At 43.5% G+C, this 19,081-nt stretch overlaps 1 protein-coding gene across 2 annotated transcripts in view; it reads left to right on the top strand.

The window, feature by feature from the left end:
* Nucleotides 1–19,081, top strand: part of PKN2 (protein kinase N2) — a 109,582-nt gene that overhangs the window by 78,590 nt on the left and 11,911 nt on the right. For both annotated transcript variants that reach the window (XM_075615603.1, XM_075615604.1), the window contains exons 9-17: nucleotides 771–914; nucleotides 1,826–1,901; nucleotides 2,862–3,036; nucleotides 3,343–3,472; nucleotides 13,405–13,541; nucleotides 13,722–13,797; nucleotides 13,915–14,006; nucleotides 14,360–14,536; nucleotides 18,671–18,733. In XM_075615603.1, the coding sequence (XP_075471718.1) occupies nucleotides 771–914; nucleotides 1,826–1,901; nucleotides 2,862–3,036; nucleotides 3,343–3,472; nucleotides 13,405–13,541; nucleotides 13,722–13,797; nucleotides 13,915–14,006; nucleotides 14,360–14,536; nucleotides 18,671–18,733 (1,070 nt within the window). The remainder of the gene's footprint in view (nucleotides 1–770; nucleotides 915–1,825; nucleotides 1,902–2,861; nucleotides 3,037–3,342; nucleotides 3,473–13,404; nucleotides 13,542–13,721; nucleotides 13,798–13,914; nucleotides 14,007–14,359; nucleotides 14,537–18,670; nucleotides 18,734–19,081) is intronic.

The raw sequence follows: 19,081 nt of genomic DNA, 5'->3' as shown, positions 1-19,081 counted from the left end.
TCCCTACGTAGTGACCTGTATAATAGTTTTGCCCTAAAAGTTTCTATTTCCTGAGTGTGTAAAACAAAGACCAGATGTGAAGTCCATGCTTTCTCTGCAACCTTGATTTTTTTAAAAATGTGGAATAAAAAAAAATGTAATCTTTGTAATGTGCACGGACACCGTGTTACTGAGCGTAATGATGAGTACGGACTGCATATTTGGATTAGATTTTAAATGTTCCAAAAATGTTTCAGTGCTGAGCAGTCGTGGGTTGCAAAATGAGGAGTATTTTTATCCTTGATAAGAGCACTAGAATATTTAAAGAACTGTTCATATTGCTAGAACATGATCATGTATTTTATGCATGTACTGTATGTATATTTGTATTTATATAGTGCCCACCGCTGTAGTTGGCACTTTACGAGAAAGACAATACAGTATAGGGAATAATAGTACAATAAGTGGAACAAACAAGATCAGACAATAGAAAAGGAAATCCCTGCCCTGGAGAGCTTACACTCTAGGTGGTATGTTGGGAGGATTAGAGACCGCAGGTGAGGGAATAAGTGCTGTAGGTGGCAGTGCTTGGCCACAATGGTTGGTAGGAGTGACTGTGGGTGTGGGACAGTACCCATTTTATTTATATGCTGTGCCTCTGGTTAATAATAACATGCTTTTATAGTGCTACTTCAACAGTCCCCTTTGTGGGGAAAACCTGGAGGCACATTTCGGATTTAGAGAAAAAACATTGTATCCCAGTAACACTGGTTTATTTGTCCTGGTGTTAGTCTCGTGAATTGGAGATATCGGTGTTCTGGCGTGATTGGAGATCTCTGTGTGCAGTAAAGTTCCTGAGGTTAGAAGACTTCTTGGACAATCAGCGACATGGAATGTGCCTTTATCTGGAGCCTCAGGGCACCCTTTTTGCTGAGGTGAGAAAGTGGAACTCGATCATTGGATAATTACCACTTTCTACTTGTATTTGATTTGTTATTTACAAATAAACCACAGTATTCGGGAATCGGATGGCTACAGATTTACTAGCGACAGGCTTAGTTAGTGCTGTTTTTGCATCTGTAATTCTCTTTGAAGGATCTGGGACATTCTATGGATATGATAGCTGGTAGATGCGCCTTTGCTTAAATCTGAAGCCATCTGCTTATCCACTTTAAAAGCCTGTTTATTTATTCATACCATACTCTAGTTTAAATGGGATTTAAACCTATAAATACTAAATAGCACCAATCTTGTATTCTAAAAGAATCGATTTTGAGAAATGAACAGTGGTCATCAATGTACTGTAGCAAATTGCTTAGTCTGGGTAATTAGCAATCCCATATGGTTTTAATACAGTATATTTTACCAAGACACAAATGTTATTGTCTCGGAATTGTGTGTGTGATGGTGAAAAGATCTTATTGTAGTGAAGTTCTGTACTAGCATTGCTATGATATTCTCATGCTGCAAATGCCTTTTTTGTCATTTGCCGTTCATATTTTATACACCGTGGATTAATCAGCATTGTTAACCCCACGTCCTTACATCTCCACTTCTGGTTGTTCTTCCCCACCCCCCCTACAGAACCAAAATCCCTTAATAAACCATTATGCCTCAACTCCCAGAGATTTGCAGACCCCCATAACACAGCAGAGAGGAAGTACTAGGGGGGCACCGGTATTGTGCATCGCTACGAGTTATCGCACCTGTTCCGGTGTTAACGCCCACGCAAGTCAATGGGGGTTGGCGCTGGAACGGTTTGCAACGCATACCGGCGCTTTGTGCAGGTGCCACTTGATATCTTAAAAAGCAATTGCCTTTATTTATGACTTTTTTACCTGTACAGGTAACATTTTTCAACCCAGTTATTGAAAGAAGACCGAAGCTACAGAGGCAAAAGAAAATCTTTTCTAAACAACAAGGTGATTGTTTTTGTTTACATACCAGTGGCATGTGTAATAGGTTCAGTGTAAGGGGGTGACCTATTTCTTAAAAGAAATTCGATAAGTAAACATATTAAAAACATTGTATTTTCTTAGTAACCAAATGCACTGGGTAAGTTTTCCAATGTTTTTAATCATACATGATCCGATTTGTTTGTGGAATTGTTGTATTTTTTGGAACGTAATTCTGTTGCCATCATTGACCAAATAAATGAAAGTATAGAACAATAAGAATCTGTGACCAGAAGAGGGGATCTCTGGATCTGAACCCCGTTCATTTCAGTTATGGGGACCCCATTGCTCCCAAGATACAGGGGAAGGTGCGCCGGTAGCACCCTAAGCAGGGGAAACAAAATGGAGTTAAAATCTCCTGCTTTATACAGGAGAATAGGAAGCCGCAGCGTCCTCTCTCTGCTTCCTATTGGCCCACATGACGGTAGAATTTAAATACCAGGAAGTAACCAAAGGCACTTTTTGAGGAGGAGGGGGAGGGAGTGAGGGGGGGGAGGAAGGAGTGAGGAGGTGGAGGAGGAGGTGGGGGGGAGGGGAGGGGAGGGAGAGGATGGGTGGCCTTCAAGTTAACTGAAGACGATTACAATAAGTTCATTTTTTGCCCTGCACGTGGTACTTACTACCCGTAATACTGTGAAGAAAATGTGTTGGTCCCCTTATCACAGTAATATTGGAGGTTATTAATGATTACTTTTAATTTGTAGCTTTTCCGTTGAATGCACGAGGAGTATTAATCTGAGTAGGCCACAATGAATTGAATTAAAAGCTCACTGATATATTGCGCTTCTGTTTTTATGCATGAGCCATTGTTGGCAAAAGTTCAATGTTTGCCATGACTTAGAATCAAATGAATATGAAGTGTTTTTATTAATAATTTGATGGTATGTAATGGAAATATCTATTATGTCTTTGTCACAACATCCACAGGCAAAACATTCCTACGAGCTCCTCAGATGAATATTAATATTGCCACGTGGGGCCGGCTGGTGAGAAGAGCGATTCCCACGGTTAATCACACCGGCACGTACAGCCCTCAGGTTTCTGTTCCTGTGTCGGTGCCAGTGGTGGATTCCCGGAACCTGGATCTATCGCCATCAGCCAGGTATTGTCCCAGGGAATATTCTGCATATTGCTAGAACTCTCTGTGTATTAATCATCACTGTCATGTAACAGATCTGTACAGGCTGAAACCCTTCTGTTGTTTTTAATCTTGAACATGGCTGTTGTTACATTCAGTTGACATGATAAAGCAGTTGTGTATTACATTTTTGGATTATATAGCCCCCTTCATTACTAATGTTACACATATTAAAAAAAGAAAAAAATGTGAACAAAAATACGCAGCAGAAGAAATGTAATACGCGCGCAGGCAACATCAGGAGTGAGCAATGTGTCCTTCTCTTCTTAGTGAGTCTCCTGTAGCCAAGTTGATCTTTGAACTAGAGCCGGAGGCACCTCCTGCTCCCCCGCGGGCATCTTCACTTGGTGATATCTTTCCATCTTCGCCAGATATTAAAACTTCAAATGTTCCAGCTCAGGTAAGGCTTTCACATGTAAATAAAACCGATCACATCCTGCTACAGAAGAAAGGGATCTAACGCAAGACCAGAACCACCCACAAGTCCCCGGGCATATAATACACTAAATAAACGTCACATAGCGCAAGGGAATCTGCCTAATAAAGGGACCTTTGTGGTCCTGGAAGCTTGCACTCTTTTTACAACTAGTTGACTATTAAAGTTTTCGCTTCTACTTTTGTTTGTTTATAACCAAGGGATGGTCGTGCAAGAGCCTGTTGGTAGCGCTCCCAGCTCCTGCATCAGCAATTATTGCCATGGAGATCTCAACATGCTAAATAGAATAAGGCCGGGGTCCTCGGCTCCAGTCCTCAAGCCCCCCAACAGGTCAGGTTTTCAGGATATCCCTGGTTCAGCAAATAGCGAACCAAAGTCCAGAGAACCAGTGCTACAGAACCTCTGAAGAATGTGTATGTATGTACAGTGGTGTGAAAAAGAAAGTACACCCTCTATGAATTCTATGGTTTTACATATCAGGACATATAACAATCCTCTGTTCCTTAGCAGGTCTAAAAATTAGGTAAATACAACCTCAGATGAACAACAGCACATGACATATTACACTGTGTGTGTGTGTGTGTGTGTGTGTGTGTGTGTGTGTGTGTGTACACATGACATATTACACCGTGTCATGATTTATTTAACAAAAATAAAGCCAAAATGGAGAAGCTATGTGTGAAAAACTAAGTACACCCTTACTGCTTCCATAGGAATTAAGATGCTAAGTAGCAGACAGGTGCTGCTAATCAAATGCCCTTGATTAATTGATCATCAGCAAGAGTGACCACATCTATAAAAGCCAAAGTTTTAGCAGTTTGCTGGTCTGGAGCATTCTGGTGTGTGTTACCACAATGCCAAGGAGGAAAGACATCAGCAATGATCTTAGAGAAGCATTTGTTTCTGCCCATCAATCTGGGAAGGGTTATAAGGCCATTTCCAAACAATTTCAAGACCATCATTCTACAGTGAGAAAGATTTATTCAAAAGTGGAAAACATTCAAAACAGTTACCAATCTTCCCAGGAGTTGACGTCCCAGCAAATTCACCCCAAGGTCAGACTGTGCAATGCTCATAGAAATTGCAAAAAAAAAAACCCAAGAGTTACATCTCAGACTCTACAGGCCTCAGTTAGCAAGTTAAATGTTAAAGTTCATGACCGTACAATTAGAAAAAGACTGAACAAGTATGGTTTGTTTGGAAGGGTTGCCAGGAGAAAGCCTCTTCTCTCTAAAAAGAACATGGCAGCACGGTTTAGGTTTGAAAAGTTGTATCTGAACAAAGCACAAGACTTCTGGAACAATGTCCTTTGGACAGACGATACCAAAGTGGAGATGTTTGGCCATAATGCACAGCGCCATGTTTGGCGAAAACCAAACACAGCATATCCGCACAAACACCTCATACTAACTGTCAAGCACGGTGGTGGAGGGGTGATGATTTGGGCTTGTTTTGCCGCCACAGGACCTGGGAACCTTGCAGTCATTGAGTCAACCATGAACTCCTCTGTATACCAAAGTATTCTAGAGTCAAATGTGAGGTCATCTGTCCGACAGCTAAAGCTTGGCCGAAATTGGGTCATGCAACAGGACGATGATCCCAAGCACACCAGGAAATCTACAACAGAATGGCTGAAAAAGAAAAGAATCAAGGTGTTGCAATGGCCCAGTCAAAGTCCAGATTTCAACCCAATTGAAATGCTGTGGCTGGACCTTAAGAGAGCTGTGCATAAACAAATGCCCACAAACCTCAATGAACTGAAGCAACGTTGTAAAGAAGAGTGGGTCAAAATTCCTTCACAATGATGTGAGAGACTGATAAAGTCATACAGAAAACGATTACTTCAATTATTGCTGCTAAAGGTGGTTCTACAAGCTATTGAATCATAATGTGTACTTAGTTTTTCACTCATGGCTTCTCCATTTTGCCTTTATTTTTGTTAAATCATGACACAGTATAATATGTCATGTGTTGTTGTTCATCTGAGGTTGTATTTACCCAATTTTAAGACTTGCTAAGGAACAGATGATTGTTATTATGTCCTGATATGTAAAACCATAGAATTCAAAGAGGGTGTACTTTCTTTTTCACACAACTGTATGCATGTATGGTCCCGTATGAGTCCAAGAAATAGAATATGTTGGAGGTGTTCAGAAACGTTCAGTCCATCTGATTTGATAACAGTGTGTGATAATAATCTCAATCAAAATTTAGTGGAAAAATAGGATAATTGTTTTTCTCTCCAAATGGGGGGTTTATGGATAATAGGGACAGATGTAGCCTGTTTGACCAGTCTGGCCTGTTCTGCACCCCACTTTCCCGGAGTAACCACTTAAAGTGTATGCAGCAAGTCACAGTGTGGATAATAAATACCAGATGATAGGGGAACAGCCTTGGTATTGGATAGTACTCACAATATATCACAATTCTTGACTCCTTTTGGCATGCTTCCAGGATGAAAATAGCAATTTGTGTGAATCCCAGGACAGGGTCAGCAGCGCACAGCAACCGGAACAGGAAAAATGGAGCTCTGCACATCAAGCGAATTAACAAAGCGCTTGCTAAAGCGCGAGACGCGTCGGTTATCTGTTTCCCACCCATCCCTGATGTCACCTGTAGTAATACATTGTTTTTAATTCGCTTGATGTGCTGAGCTCCATTTTTCCTGTTCTGGTTGCTGTGCACTGCGGACCCTGTCCTGGGATACACACAAATATCCATGGTTCAGAACAGATGGCTCAATCAGTCCCTGCTTCAGCACAGGTGCCTCAATCAGCGGCTCAGTCTTAGACTGCACCACCTGTGCTGAAGCATGGATATCCTGAAAACCTGACCTGTTGGGGGGGGGGGGGGGGGGGGCTTGAGGACTGGAGTTGAGCCCCCCTGGAATAAGGTATGGAGAGAACCTGCCTTGTCGTGAGGACCCTACACACGGTCACTGACATTCTCTATTCTTCACTTCCTTGTCTATATTTATGTAGCACTTTTCCCCTACCCTAAGTGAGATCATGTAGGTGAAGGTGGATGCTGGTGCGGCTGCATATCTGTGAGGTAGAACAGAGGGCCTGAGATCTCCGCGGTGGTATAGCGAGATATCAGGACAGGCTATCAGGGATGGTTCATCGGTCAGCGCAGCACCTCCAGCCCAGGAGGATCCTGGTGCAGCCGGGATAAACCTCATAGGCGACTCTCCTTGTGGTCTAACACTCCAAACATTACACCAGAGAGGGTATAACTGGGGTTTATTAGGTTCAGCACCCGTCCTCAGCATACCTTACCCCCTAACAGAGCAAGGCCTCAGCCCTCTCCTGTCCAGGAGAGACTTACTGCTGTGTCCTCATAGCAGAGAGGGCAGCACAGAACTCACTCCCAGACCCTTACTCTAACCTCTAGGGGGATACCCCTTCCTTCCCAGGGGAGGGACTTGTAAGCCGGCCTCCTATCACTCATAGGCCCCCCTTGTAATACCAGGCTACTCCTTAACTGTATTAGGTAACACACATATAACAATACAACCAGGCCCCGCAGGATGTGCTCCCTACACTACCCACTCCTTACTGGGACTTACAGTGCTAGAGGAGCCAGAGAATAAGTAGCCCAAGGGGACTTGGCTACATCTATCTTTGACTTGAATCATACAAGGACATATCTGCTCTCGTGTGGTACGAGTAGGGAGTGAGAGCTGTACAGTGCTACAGCGCTAATGCTAAACACGAATAGTGAGCTATTACATTAATAACTATTACCTAAAATATAGGAAAGGCTGCCGGGACCCAGTGATTAATACAAAACACATACACAAATTAACAGGAAAAAACGGCACCTAATGAACAACAAAAATCCAAATAGAAAAGAGACCTGACCACTTAGGGAAAGTCCAGTCCTGTTGGTAACAGAGGTCCTTAAAGCATCCTGTTTGTAGTTTCATACATGTGGGAAACAAGAAATAAAGATACTCATAGTGTAAAACTGTATACACTAGAATATTAGAATTGATTGGTATAATATGTATGAGACTACAAACAGGATGCTTTAAGGACCTCTGTTACCAACAGGACTGGACTTTTTCCTAAGTGGCCCGGACTCTTTTCTGTTTGGATTTTTGGTGTTCCTCAGGCGCCGTTGTTTTCCCTCTTCACTCTTACTATTGGTCCTCTCCTCACTCCCCTGATAGACTGCACACAGGGACACGCAAGGCATGGGAATAGGGTCTGGGATTAGTTCTTCCCTCGTTACTCCTGCGGGATATCGGTCTGCGAACGTTCTGGCAGGGGCATCTCTGCGGTGTAATGATGAGTGGAGCGATGGCTCTCTTTCATTTGTATCTAGCCTCATATTACAGTTTGTCATCGCCCACAAGTTGCTTACAGGGTCAGTATAGTTTGGGAGTTGCTTTTTAGATCATTTTTGATTTCTATTTGACTTTATTTATTCTATTTCTTTTTATGGGGACCATGTGACTTTATTTTTACTGACCATTACATTAAAATGTAACTTTTATTATATCTAGTATTTGGGGATCTCCAGTATAATAATGTCTTGTTGCAGGATACGTGAGTGCTACAAACAGGGGCTTGTCTTTTTCTCTGGTGTAAGACTAAAGTGTACACATCTCTGATCCTTGTAATGCCAGATCCAATCCTTGTAGTGTTACAGACAGGGAGGAAAGTGCAGCCCAGCTCAGATTTAATGTCATTTAGCATTTCAGGCTAAGTATTAGAAGATGGCAATAACCAATTGTAGTGACCGTACCGCTCAGACCAATACTAATCAATATTAGCATACGTTGGAAAAGAGGATATCATCTATCTAAGACTGCACATCTCAACACTTAACTATTGCTGTGATGCTGCATTTATTTTTTATATTTGCTGCAACCGCACTTATTTTCAAATTATGCACTTCCTTCCACCAGTCTCCTTATGTCTCTAACTCTATTCATATATCTCCATCTCTCCTTTCTTCCCCACTTCTCAGTTCACATGAACTCCTTTCTTACCTGCGTCCTCTGTCACCACACAGCTATACACCCTGCACTAAAACACACCCCTACAAATCATCCTCACACATCCTCTTTCTATCCACGCTTCTCCTCCTTGCTTCTGGGGATATCTCTCCCAATCCTGGTCCCTGCCTTATTTCTACTTGCTCTCGTCCTCGCCTCCCACATACAACTTCTACTCCTTCTGGTGTTAACCCCTCCAACCTCATACCCATCCCCTGCCACCCTCCCTCCTCTCTCCCTTTCTCCTGTGCCCTTTGGAATGCTCGCTCCCTCTCTAACAAGTTCCTCTCTGTGCATGACTTCTTTCTCTCTCACTCCCTGCTTCTCTTTGCTATAACTGAGACCTGGCTCACTCAGTCTGACTCTGCTCTGGAAGCTGCCCTCTCTTATGGTGGCCTTTCCTTCTCCCACACTCCGCGCCTTGATGGCAGGGGTGGAGGTGTGGGGCTCCTGCTCTCCTCTCTCTGCCGTTACCGAACTATTCCTATTCCCCCCTCTATTGCCTTTCCCTCCTTTGAGGTTCACACTGTCCAGATCTTCTCTCCTCTCCCTGTTCATGTGGCGGTCATGTATCGCCCACCTACCTCTACTCATCCCCCTTCTGCCTTTCTCTCTCACTTTGAATCCTGGCTCTCTTTCTTTCTCTCCTCAGACTCCCCTGTTCTTCTCCTTGGGGACTTCAATTGCCACATTGATGACCCCTCTCTCCCTTGGGCTTCCCGCTTTCTTTCTCTAACCTCTTCTTTTGGCCTTCAACAGTGGACTGCAGCCATCACCCACAAGGATGGCCACTACTTAGACCTGGTTTTCACTAAAAATTTCTCTCTCTGATTTCTCCATTTCCCCTTTTCCTCTCTCTGACCATCACCTCATCTCATTCTCTCTATCTCGCTTCTCAACTTCTCCACCTCCATCTACACCCCGGTTCTGCAGAAACCTGCGCTCTATTCACTTACCTGACTTTGAGTCCACGTTACACTCCTCCCTCTCCTCTCTCAGATCTGCTACAGACCCTGACAAACTGGTCAGGAACTACAACTCTGCCTTGTCCTCCTCTCTTGATCTACATGCCCCGCTTTCTCTCTGCCGCACTCGCCCTTTTAACCCTAGACCCTGGTTAAATTCCCACACGCGCATGCTGCGTTCCTCCACTCGTTCCTCTGAACGCCTCTGGAGGAAATCTCATACTCTCGCAGACTTCCTTCACTACAAATTTATGCTATCCTGTTTCAACTCTGCCCTCTCGCAAGCTAAACAAGCCTACTTTTCTTCACTAATCAACATGCACAAGTCTAACCCACGCCGACTGTTCTCTGTCTTTGATACTCTACTCAAACCACCCTCCGCTGCCTCTCCTTCCTCCATCTCCGCTCAGGACTTTGCTGACTATTTTAAGGAAAAGGTGGAATCCATACGTCAGAACATCCCCTCTGTTTCTTCCTCCCATCCTACACCTCTTCCTAACTCTCCTCCTGCCTTCCTTGACTCTTTTTCCACTGTCTCAGAGGAGGATGTGTCGCTGTTGATCGCCTCTTCTCCCTCTACCACTTGCCCTCTTGACCCCATTCCCTCCCATCTCCTAAAACCTCTTGCTCCTACTATAATCCCTACGCTCACGCACATTTTTAACTCCTCCCTCTGCTCTGGAACCTTTCCATCCTCCTTCAAACATGCAACAGTCATACCATTACTAAAAAACAGCAAGCTTGACCCTACCTGTCTTTCTAACTATCGGCCTGTCTCCCTCCTGCCTTTTGCCTCTAAACTCCTTGAACGTCTTGTATTCGCTCGCTTGCTCCATTTTCTCAACACCTATTCTCTCCTGGACCCTCTACAATCTGGCTTCCGTACTGCTCACTCCACGGAAACAGCCCTCACTAAAATAACTGACGACCTCCATGCTGCCAAAGACAGAGGTCATTACACTCTGCTCATATTACTCGACCTCTCTGCAGCATTTGACACCGTGGACCACCCTCTTCTCCTTCACATTCTCCATACTCTTGGCATTCGGAACAAAGCTCTATCCTGGATCTCATCCTACCTCTCCCATCGTACTTTCAGTGTCTCTTCTGCTAATACTTCCTCCTCCTCTATTGATCTCTCTGTGGGGGTACCCCAGGGCTCTGTCCTGGGACCTCTTCTCTTTTCTCTGTATACACTCTCTCTAGGTGACCTAATAACATCTTTTGGGTTTAATTATCACCTCTATGCTGACGACACACAAATATATTTCTCAACACCCGACCTTACACCTACTGTACAAACCAAAGTTTCTGAATGTCTCTCTGCTATATCATCCTGGATGGCCCTCCGCCGCCTTAAACTCAACATGGCTAAAACAGAGCTCCTCTGTTCCTCCCAAACCTGGCCCTACTACCTCCTTCCACATTACTGTTGGAACTACGATCATTCACCCAGTAGCCCAAGCACGCTGCCTTGGGGTCACACTCGACTCCTCTCTCACATTTGCCCCTCACATTCAAAACATTTCTAAAACCTGTCGCTTTTTCCTCCGCAATATAACAAAGATACGCCCTTTCCTCTGTTGCTCGACTGCTAAAACTCTGACTCAGGCCCTCATTCTCTCCCGTCTTGATTACTGTAACCTCCTACTGTCCGGCCTTCCTGCCTCTCACCTGTCTCCCCTACAATCTATCCTTAACGCTGCTGCCAGAATCACTCTACTCTTTCCTAGATCTGTCTCAGCATCTCCCCTCATGAAATCCCTCTCCTGGCTTCCGATCAAATCCCGCATCTCACACTCCATTCTTCTCCTCACTTTTAAAGCTTTACACTCTTCTGCCCCTCCTTACATCTCAGCCCTAATTTCTCGTTATGCACCATCCAGACTCTTGCGTTCTTCTCAAGGATGTCTTCTTTCTACCCCCTTTGTATCTAAAGCCCTCTCCCGCCTTAAACCTTTTTCATTGACTGCCCCTCACCTCTGGAATGCCCTTCCCCTCAGTACCCGACTAGCACCCTCTCTATCCACCTTTAAGACCCACCTTAAGACACACTTGCTTAAAGAAGCATATGAATAGGACTGTGGCTATTCTGAACACATGGCACATAAAGCTTGGCCCCCTGCAGATGCACTTACCAGAACTCCCTCCTACTGTCTCTGTACGTTCTCCCTACCTACCAATTAGACTGTAAGCTCCTCGGAGCAGGGACTCCTCTTCCTTAATGTCTAAAGCACTTATTCCCATGATCTGTTATTTATATTATCTGTTATTTATTGGATTACCACATGTATTACTGCTGTGAAGCGCTATGTACATTAATGGCGCTATATAAATAAAGACATACATACATACATACATACATACATACATAGGACACATTGTTATCGGTTTATCAAGGTAGGTTCAAGAAGAACCCAAAAATGGTTCTATATCAAGCACTCGCTGTGGAAAAAAAGGATGTGGATGTTTGATCCTTGAGATGCAAAATATCTCTACAAATGGTCTACTGGCCAGAGGCTATCCTTCAGCTGACATATCATTCATACATGTCCACATAGGTTATCCTTCAGCTGACATATCATTCATACATGTCCACATAGGGCTACAAAGTGAAAAAACTATAATATTTTAATAAACATCAAAAATAAACAAGTGAACATATAATGTGTAATGTACTAAAAATCCTCATAAGAGGTCATCGCCGTAGTGCGTGTGACATATATATACACCTCATATTGCTAATCATATAGTCACCTAAGCGGAAAAATTAGGTGATGGAAGTAATCAATAAATGTAACAACATCACATGAGAATGAAATGGTGCAGCAGCAAAAAGGTAAGTATAGTATATACCTATAGAGGACCCATAGCCCCACAGAAGAACGGTAACCCATATATCTTTACATAAATACACCTACAGAGGCGATTTCTCACACACGAAGCACAGAAACCTGTATAAAATAAACACCTCTGCATGCACAACAAGGTAGTCTGTAGCACTTATACTCTATTGAGTTTGTGTATGTGTGTATGTATATATGTATGGTGCCCACCTTGACAAAGGTCCCATTCGTGGACCGAAACGTTGGTTTTGTGTTTATTTTTTCAATACACGTGTTTGTTCAATTCTGGAGTGCTGCCTGCTGATTTCGTTTCCAAACGGTATCGTATTGCTTATTCTTCATTATAGGATCTGCACCCACACCAGTGACTATTATTACGGAGTGCTTTTTGTTCTTTTTCTATGTTATATATATATATATATATATATATATATATGTATATATATATATATATATATATATATATGTATATATATATATATATATATGTGTGTGTGTGTATGTACACTAACTCAATAGAGTATAAGTGCTACAGACTACCTTGTTGTGCATTCAGAGGTGTTTATTTTATACAGGTTTCTGTGCTTTGTGTGTGAGAAATCGCCTCTGTAGGTGTATTTATGTAAAGATATATGAATTACCGTTCTTCTGTGGGGCTATGGGTCCTCTATAGGTATATACTATACTTACCTTTTTGCTGCTGCACCATTTCATTTTGATGTGATGTTGTTACATTTGGGTTCTTCTTGAACCTACCTTGTTAAAAAGATTAGAAGATAGCAATGCTGATAAGTCTCCTCTACTATTAGGTAGGCTTCTCCCAGCAGCCAATGTGCCATCTGCTTGTGTTGTCTTGTTCACATTAGAAGACCAGGAAGCTGTAAAGCAGATTGCTTCAGTGACGTCCAGCTCATCCTGATGCACTGTGACATTTAGTGGGGGTATAACGCTTCTCACAACTAAACAGACTTTTATCCAGGCCCTTTAAGCGAATGCCCATAAGGTACACATGCAGAATGAACATTGTACAATTAAAAAGTTAACACACTTCTGTTCATAGTGCATTGTTTTCTTTTATAGGATACAGGGGCAAGTTACGAGTTTTCAAATAATAGAAATAGTATAATTACTAAGCCGGCAACAGAGGTAACAAGTGAAGCCGAGATCCCGGTGTCAGCCCTGGATAATAGTGGCGTCCGAGAGTCTGAGGAAAGACGGTATGATAGCTTGTTCTTGGAATGTGTAATGTTATGTGACGTATTTGCCTCCACCTCCCCTTTCCCTCCCCCCTCCCTCCCCCGTCCATCCCCCGCCCATATCCCACACACTCCCCCCTCCCTCCCCCGCCCATATCCCACACACTCCGTTTAATTGCTGGTTCATTTCTTTATATATAGTGTTCAGCAACGCTTTCAGTTTAATCTGCAGGACTTCCGATGCAGCGCGGTGCTGGGAAGAGGCCACTTTGGAAAGGTGAGTTACTGTTGGGGCGGCTTTCTTATCGTGTTTGCACTTTAATCTCCCCTGATCTATTCCATTTATAAAGTGCTTCCACGGTGGTGTGTAACTCGGAGCATTGTGTTGATGTAGGTTCTGCTGGCAGAGTACAAGAACACAAATGAGATGTTTGCCATCAAAGCCTTAAAGAAGGGGGACATTGTCGCTCGTGATGAGGTTGACAGGTCAGTTGAAGCGAATGTACATTGATGAAAATGTCTGTTTCTACTGAGGTTTTGTTTTAGTGAAATCACAGACGACCGGAACCGTTCTGTGCGGCTGTCGGGTTCCAGGTGGAGATAATACAATGATTTTCCGTGTACGATAAACTTAAGTCAATCTGTCGAATCTTTTTTTTTTTTTCATTTTGGTTCATAATGTGCTTAGAAGTGGTTTTGTTTTGGTTCATGATGTGCTTAGAAATGGTTTTGTTTTGGTTCATGATGTGCTTAGAAGTGGTTTTGTTTTGGTTCATGATGTGCTTAGAAGTGGTTTTGTTTTGGTTCATGATGTGCTTAGAAGTGGTTTTGTTTTCCAGCCTGATGTGTGAGAAGCGCATCTTTGAAACTGTGAATAGCGTCCGGCACCCGTTTCTGGTGAACTTGTTTGCCTGCTTCCAAACCAAGGACCACGTCTGCTTTGTAATGGAATACGCTGCTGGTGGGGACCTGATGATGCACATTCACACGGACGTCTTCTCTGAACCCAGGGCCGTGTAAGTAGTATTCGTGTTTGTAACCCTATACCTGTGATTCTGTGTGAGGAGACAATAAATGTACAACTATAACCTGCATTAGGCTGAGTCCATGATGCAGGCACACACACGCATCTCGCACGCATGGCAGCCGAACGATCTGTGGACTACAGATCCTCGCGACGGGGAGGCGTGGCCGATGACATCACGGAGCTGGTTTGCCCTCATTGGATAAACGGCTCACGTGAGCCGGCCGTCGCGAGACAAAGACAAAAAATGTGTATTGCGAAAAACCAGCCATGCTGTCGCACCCGGGCACGCGCTCTCTGTACGTTCCCATAGACTCAATGTGTTTGATCGCGCGCTCGCTCTATGGCTACGACTGCGCTGCACGCGCGCTTGCCAAGCTGGTGGCGCGTGCAGCCAAATACTCCGGGCTGCAGGGGGAAAGACGGGGCGGCGTGACGGGGAGCGTGGCCATGACGTCACCCGGCAGGTTCGTCCTCATTGGCTGAACCGCGTGGCCTAGCGCTCCGTTACCAGTGTTAATCTCAATTTTCGGGTCTGGAACAAAAACTCGCCATGCAGCGGCAGCCCCTCGCAGCGGCGGCCCCATTGTGACGCAGGTCTTGTCCCGCATGCAGCAACCAGTGGGGACCAAGCCTACTCATGGTCGCAGCCGTAGAACATTCTACCAAGACATCCAGTTTGAGATGGGAAACTCTCGCCTGAAGAATGACGTTATTTGTTAGTATAGTTTTGTGTGATAGCGTGTGTGTACGTATGTGTGTGTACGTGTGTACGTGTGTGTGTGTGTGTGTGTGTACGTATGTGTGTGTGTGTGTGTACGTATGTGTGTGTGTGTACGTGTGTGTGTACGTGTGTACGTGTGTGTGTACGTGTGTACGTGTGTGTGTGTACGTGTGTGTGTACGTGTGTGTGTACGTGTATGTGTGTACCATCACGTTTTAAGTTATGGTGGGTGAAAAAGGCAACAAGAAACCTCCACCGTATTGTATATAGCAAATAAAAAGATCACTTGTGAGCACATTCACGTCTTAGGCAGGTCTGCAACCCCGCCTTTCACCATTATCCCCAGCATACAGTGCTTCAATTGCAGCAAGGGATTCTGGGAAATGACATGCAAATGTGTGTGTGTGTGTGTGTGTATACCCACACACACACACACACGTTTGTGAACCACTTTGGATTTTCACATATTTCAAACCTTAAATGTTATTAGATGTTAATCTAATCCTAAATCCTAATAATAGATAACGATAACCTGATCAAAAAAATTACACAAACCTTATACTTTTTCAACATTTATTTATCCACAAATGATTCAACATTCCATATCTATGTGTGACAAAGTATGTGACACTTTAGGCTGTGTCCACTCTGCCGCTGACCACGCTTGGCGCATAGAGTTAGCGCGTTGAGTTCAATGAAACTCAATATGTCCGGCCACGCACATACACTCGCGGGCACTTGGCGAGACAGATGAATTTGTCTTCCAGGCGCACTGAAGGGCCACATGACCTCCTCAACCAATCAACGCCAGTCACTGCTCGGCCACCTCCCCTCTGCTTCCGCTTGAAAAAAAATATGCCGTACAGACGAAAGCTCATGCTTGGAGAGTTTGTGACGTCCCCACTTTCAAGCTTGAGCGCGGTCAGCGGCAGCGTGGATGCAGCCTTAGATTTAGTACCTGGTGGCGCCCCCATGAGCCGCAATTACTTCAACTGCGCGTTTCCTGTAACTGCTGGTCAGTCTCGCACATCGGTTTTGGTTTAATTTTGGCCCATTCCTCCTTACAGAACTGCTTCAACTCGGTGACATTTGAGGGCTTCCTTGCATGGACAGCTCACTTCAGGTCCTGCCACAACATTTCTATGGCGTTTATGTCCAGACTTTGACTAGGTCATTCTAAAACTCTGAATATCTTCTGCAGCCATTCCTTTGTAGATTTACTTGAATGTTTAGGATTGTTGTCTTGCTGCATGACCCACTTTCGCTTCAGCTCGCGGACAGAAGGCCTCATATTCTCCTCTAGAATCTTCTGATACAATGCAGAATTCATGGTTGTGTTAATGATGACAAGCTGTCCAGGTCCTGAGGTAGCAAAGCAGCCCCAAACCATCACACTCCCACCACCATGCTTAACATTTGGGATGAGGTTCTTCTGTTGGAACACAGTTTTTTTTTTTTTTGCCAAACATAACGTTTCTCATTGAGGCCAAAAGGTTCTACCCTTTGACTCATCTGTCAAGAGAACATTGTACCAGAAGTCTTGTGGATCATCTATGTGTTCTTTGGCAAATTTCAGATGGCAGCAATGTTCTTTTTATACAGGAGTGGTTTCCTCCTGGCTAGCCTTCCATAAACACCATTCTTGTTCAGTCTTTTTCTAATAGTGGAGAGGCAAGCGTGGCCTGCAGATCCTTGGATATTACTCTGGGGTTCTTAATGACTTCCTGGATGATTTGCCGGTTTGTCCTTGGAGAGATTTTGGTAAGGCGACCGCTACTGCTTAGAGTGACACGGACCTTGAACTTTCTCCATTTGTTTGACAGTGGATTGGTGTAGCCCCAAATCTTTAGAAATGGTTTTGTAACCCTTTTCTAGACTGATGAGCATCAATAACTGCTTTTCTGAGGTCCTCTGAGATTTCTTTTGATTGTGGCATGACATGTTTCCACACACCTGTATGGTGAAGACCAAATGCACTAAGTTTCTGATCTTTATATAGGATGGGGCCTCACAAACTCACCCCTGAATATCTGCCTAATTATTTAACCACCGTATTCTAATTATCCCCTTTCATTTAGCTGATAAAACCAGGGTTTCTATTTTTGCACATACCCTGACTCTTAATTTCTCATTGTTTGTCTAATTCATACATCATTTTGTTTCAAAAGACCTATAATTTGTATAAGCCCTATTGGGTGTTTAAGAAAATACTGGTTTTGATTGAAGAAGCTTATCATGGAAAAGCTATGGAATTTACGTAATTATCATTGGGGTTCGAAAACGTTTTCTCATCAGTGTGTGCGCTCGCGCGCGCGCACAAACGCCGACTATGTAACTGATGGACATGTATATAAAACAAAGTTGTCTCAAATGAGTATAGCTCTTAAAGATATGTAGCTGTTTTTTTCTAATACGTCTCGTAAAACATTTTGTAGATGAAATGTAATCGGTAAATAGCAACCCCAAATTCTGAGTGAAGGTCGCGGCTAATTATCTGCAGCGCTGTAACAGACAAAGCGAAAGAATTGCGGTAGATGGTATAAGGCTTTCTAAACGGCTACATCCACAGAAAGGTTTCTTTAACATTGAGACCCCAGTTGCACCTCTGCCAATTACGTTCAGTAATTCCAGTCTTATTTGATATTTGTCCATTTCCACAGATTTGAATCTTTATACGTGCCAGTCATTCCCCCGTTCTTTCCAATGTTCCTCAATAGGAGGCATAAATAATATGCATTTTTATTTCCTTGGGCAATTAATCCCTCATTCCAACAGTTACAGTTTCCGACTCTTACTACCCCACCTAGGGCGCTGTAACTTCCTAAAACCACCAACCAATCAGGAGGAACATTACTATGAAGACTATGCTGCTGTTACTAGGGCGCTGCGCTGGTCCTACCATAAATGTGTAAATATTATTTGGGAGAGGTTGAGATTCAGTAGGTCTAGTTTTAGTTATTTCAATGTTTAGACGTTCAACATTTTCTCTGCTTTAGCTCACACCAAATGTTGTGCAGTAAAATGTGGGTTTGGTAGAATGGAAAAGGTCCTGGTTATTCATGCCACTTCGATAAAGACCCAATACTTTGCATCAGTGGAATATTAACGGACTTGAAATGACATCTCTTTGAATTTCCTTATGTTCTGCATTTTCCATGTTATCTCGGCATACGACACTATCTAGCTACTGCTTGGAAACCTTTCCATTGGTCAAATGACTTCAATCTAGCGTTGAACTAGATCTCTTCTGTATTGTGGAGAGACAGCAGCCAGATATTGAACTAGTTGGCAAGCGGTTGAATAGGCATTCATGCACACACTGCTGGGTACAGTACATTCCTCACCATCGCAGATCAAAGTCTCTAACACGGCATTTATACGCATTTTGTTTCTTTTCTACAGGTTTTATGCTGCGTGTGTGGTTCTTGGATTGCAGTATTTACACGAACACAAGATTGTTTATAGGTACGTTAGTATGGTTGAAAGTTAATTCCTTTTAGCTGTAACTACATAGAAAGAAAGAGAAATAAAGGCGATCTACTAGTAACAGTTAATCAGTTCTTGTAAATTGAATCTGGTGATTGATGTCAAAGATGGGAGTTTAGTACTTTCAGTAGTGGGAAGTACTGCAGAATATTTATCTGACAAATAGTTCAGCTCCCCCCCCCCCCCCCCCGGGAAGGCCCCCCCCCCGCATTTTCTTGGCTCACTCCTTGGAACACCCTTTTTTTGCACTCAGAGTTCAGAGGGGGTCGTTTTCAAACTGTGGGCAAATCTTAAAAAGAGTTTAAAAATGTGCACATCCCATTTTTC

Source organism: Ascaphus truei, chromosome 10, assembly GCF_040206685.1.
Source record: "Ascaphus truei isolate aAscTru1 chromosome 10, aAscTru1.hap1, whole genome shotgun sequence".
NCBI classification, from domain to species: domain Eukaryota; kingdom Metazoa; phylum Chordata; class Amphibia; order Anura; family Ascaphidae; genus Ascaphus; species Ascaphus truei.
The sequence above is the reverse complement of the archived record's forward strand: the minus strand, read 5'-3'. Positions and strand labels throughout refer to the sequence as shown.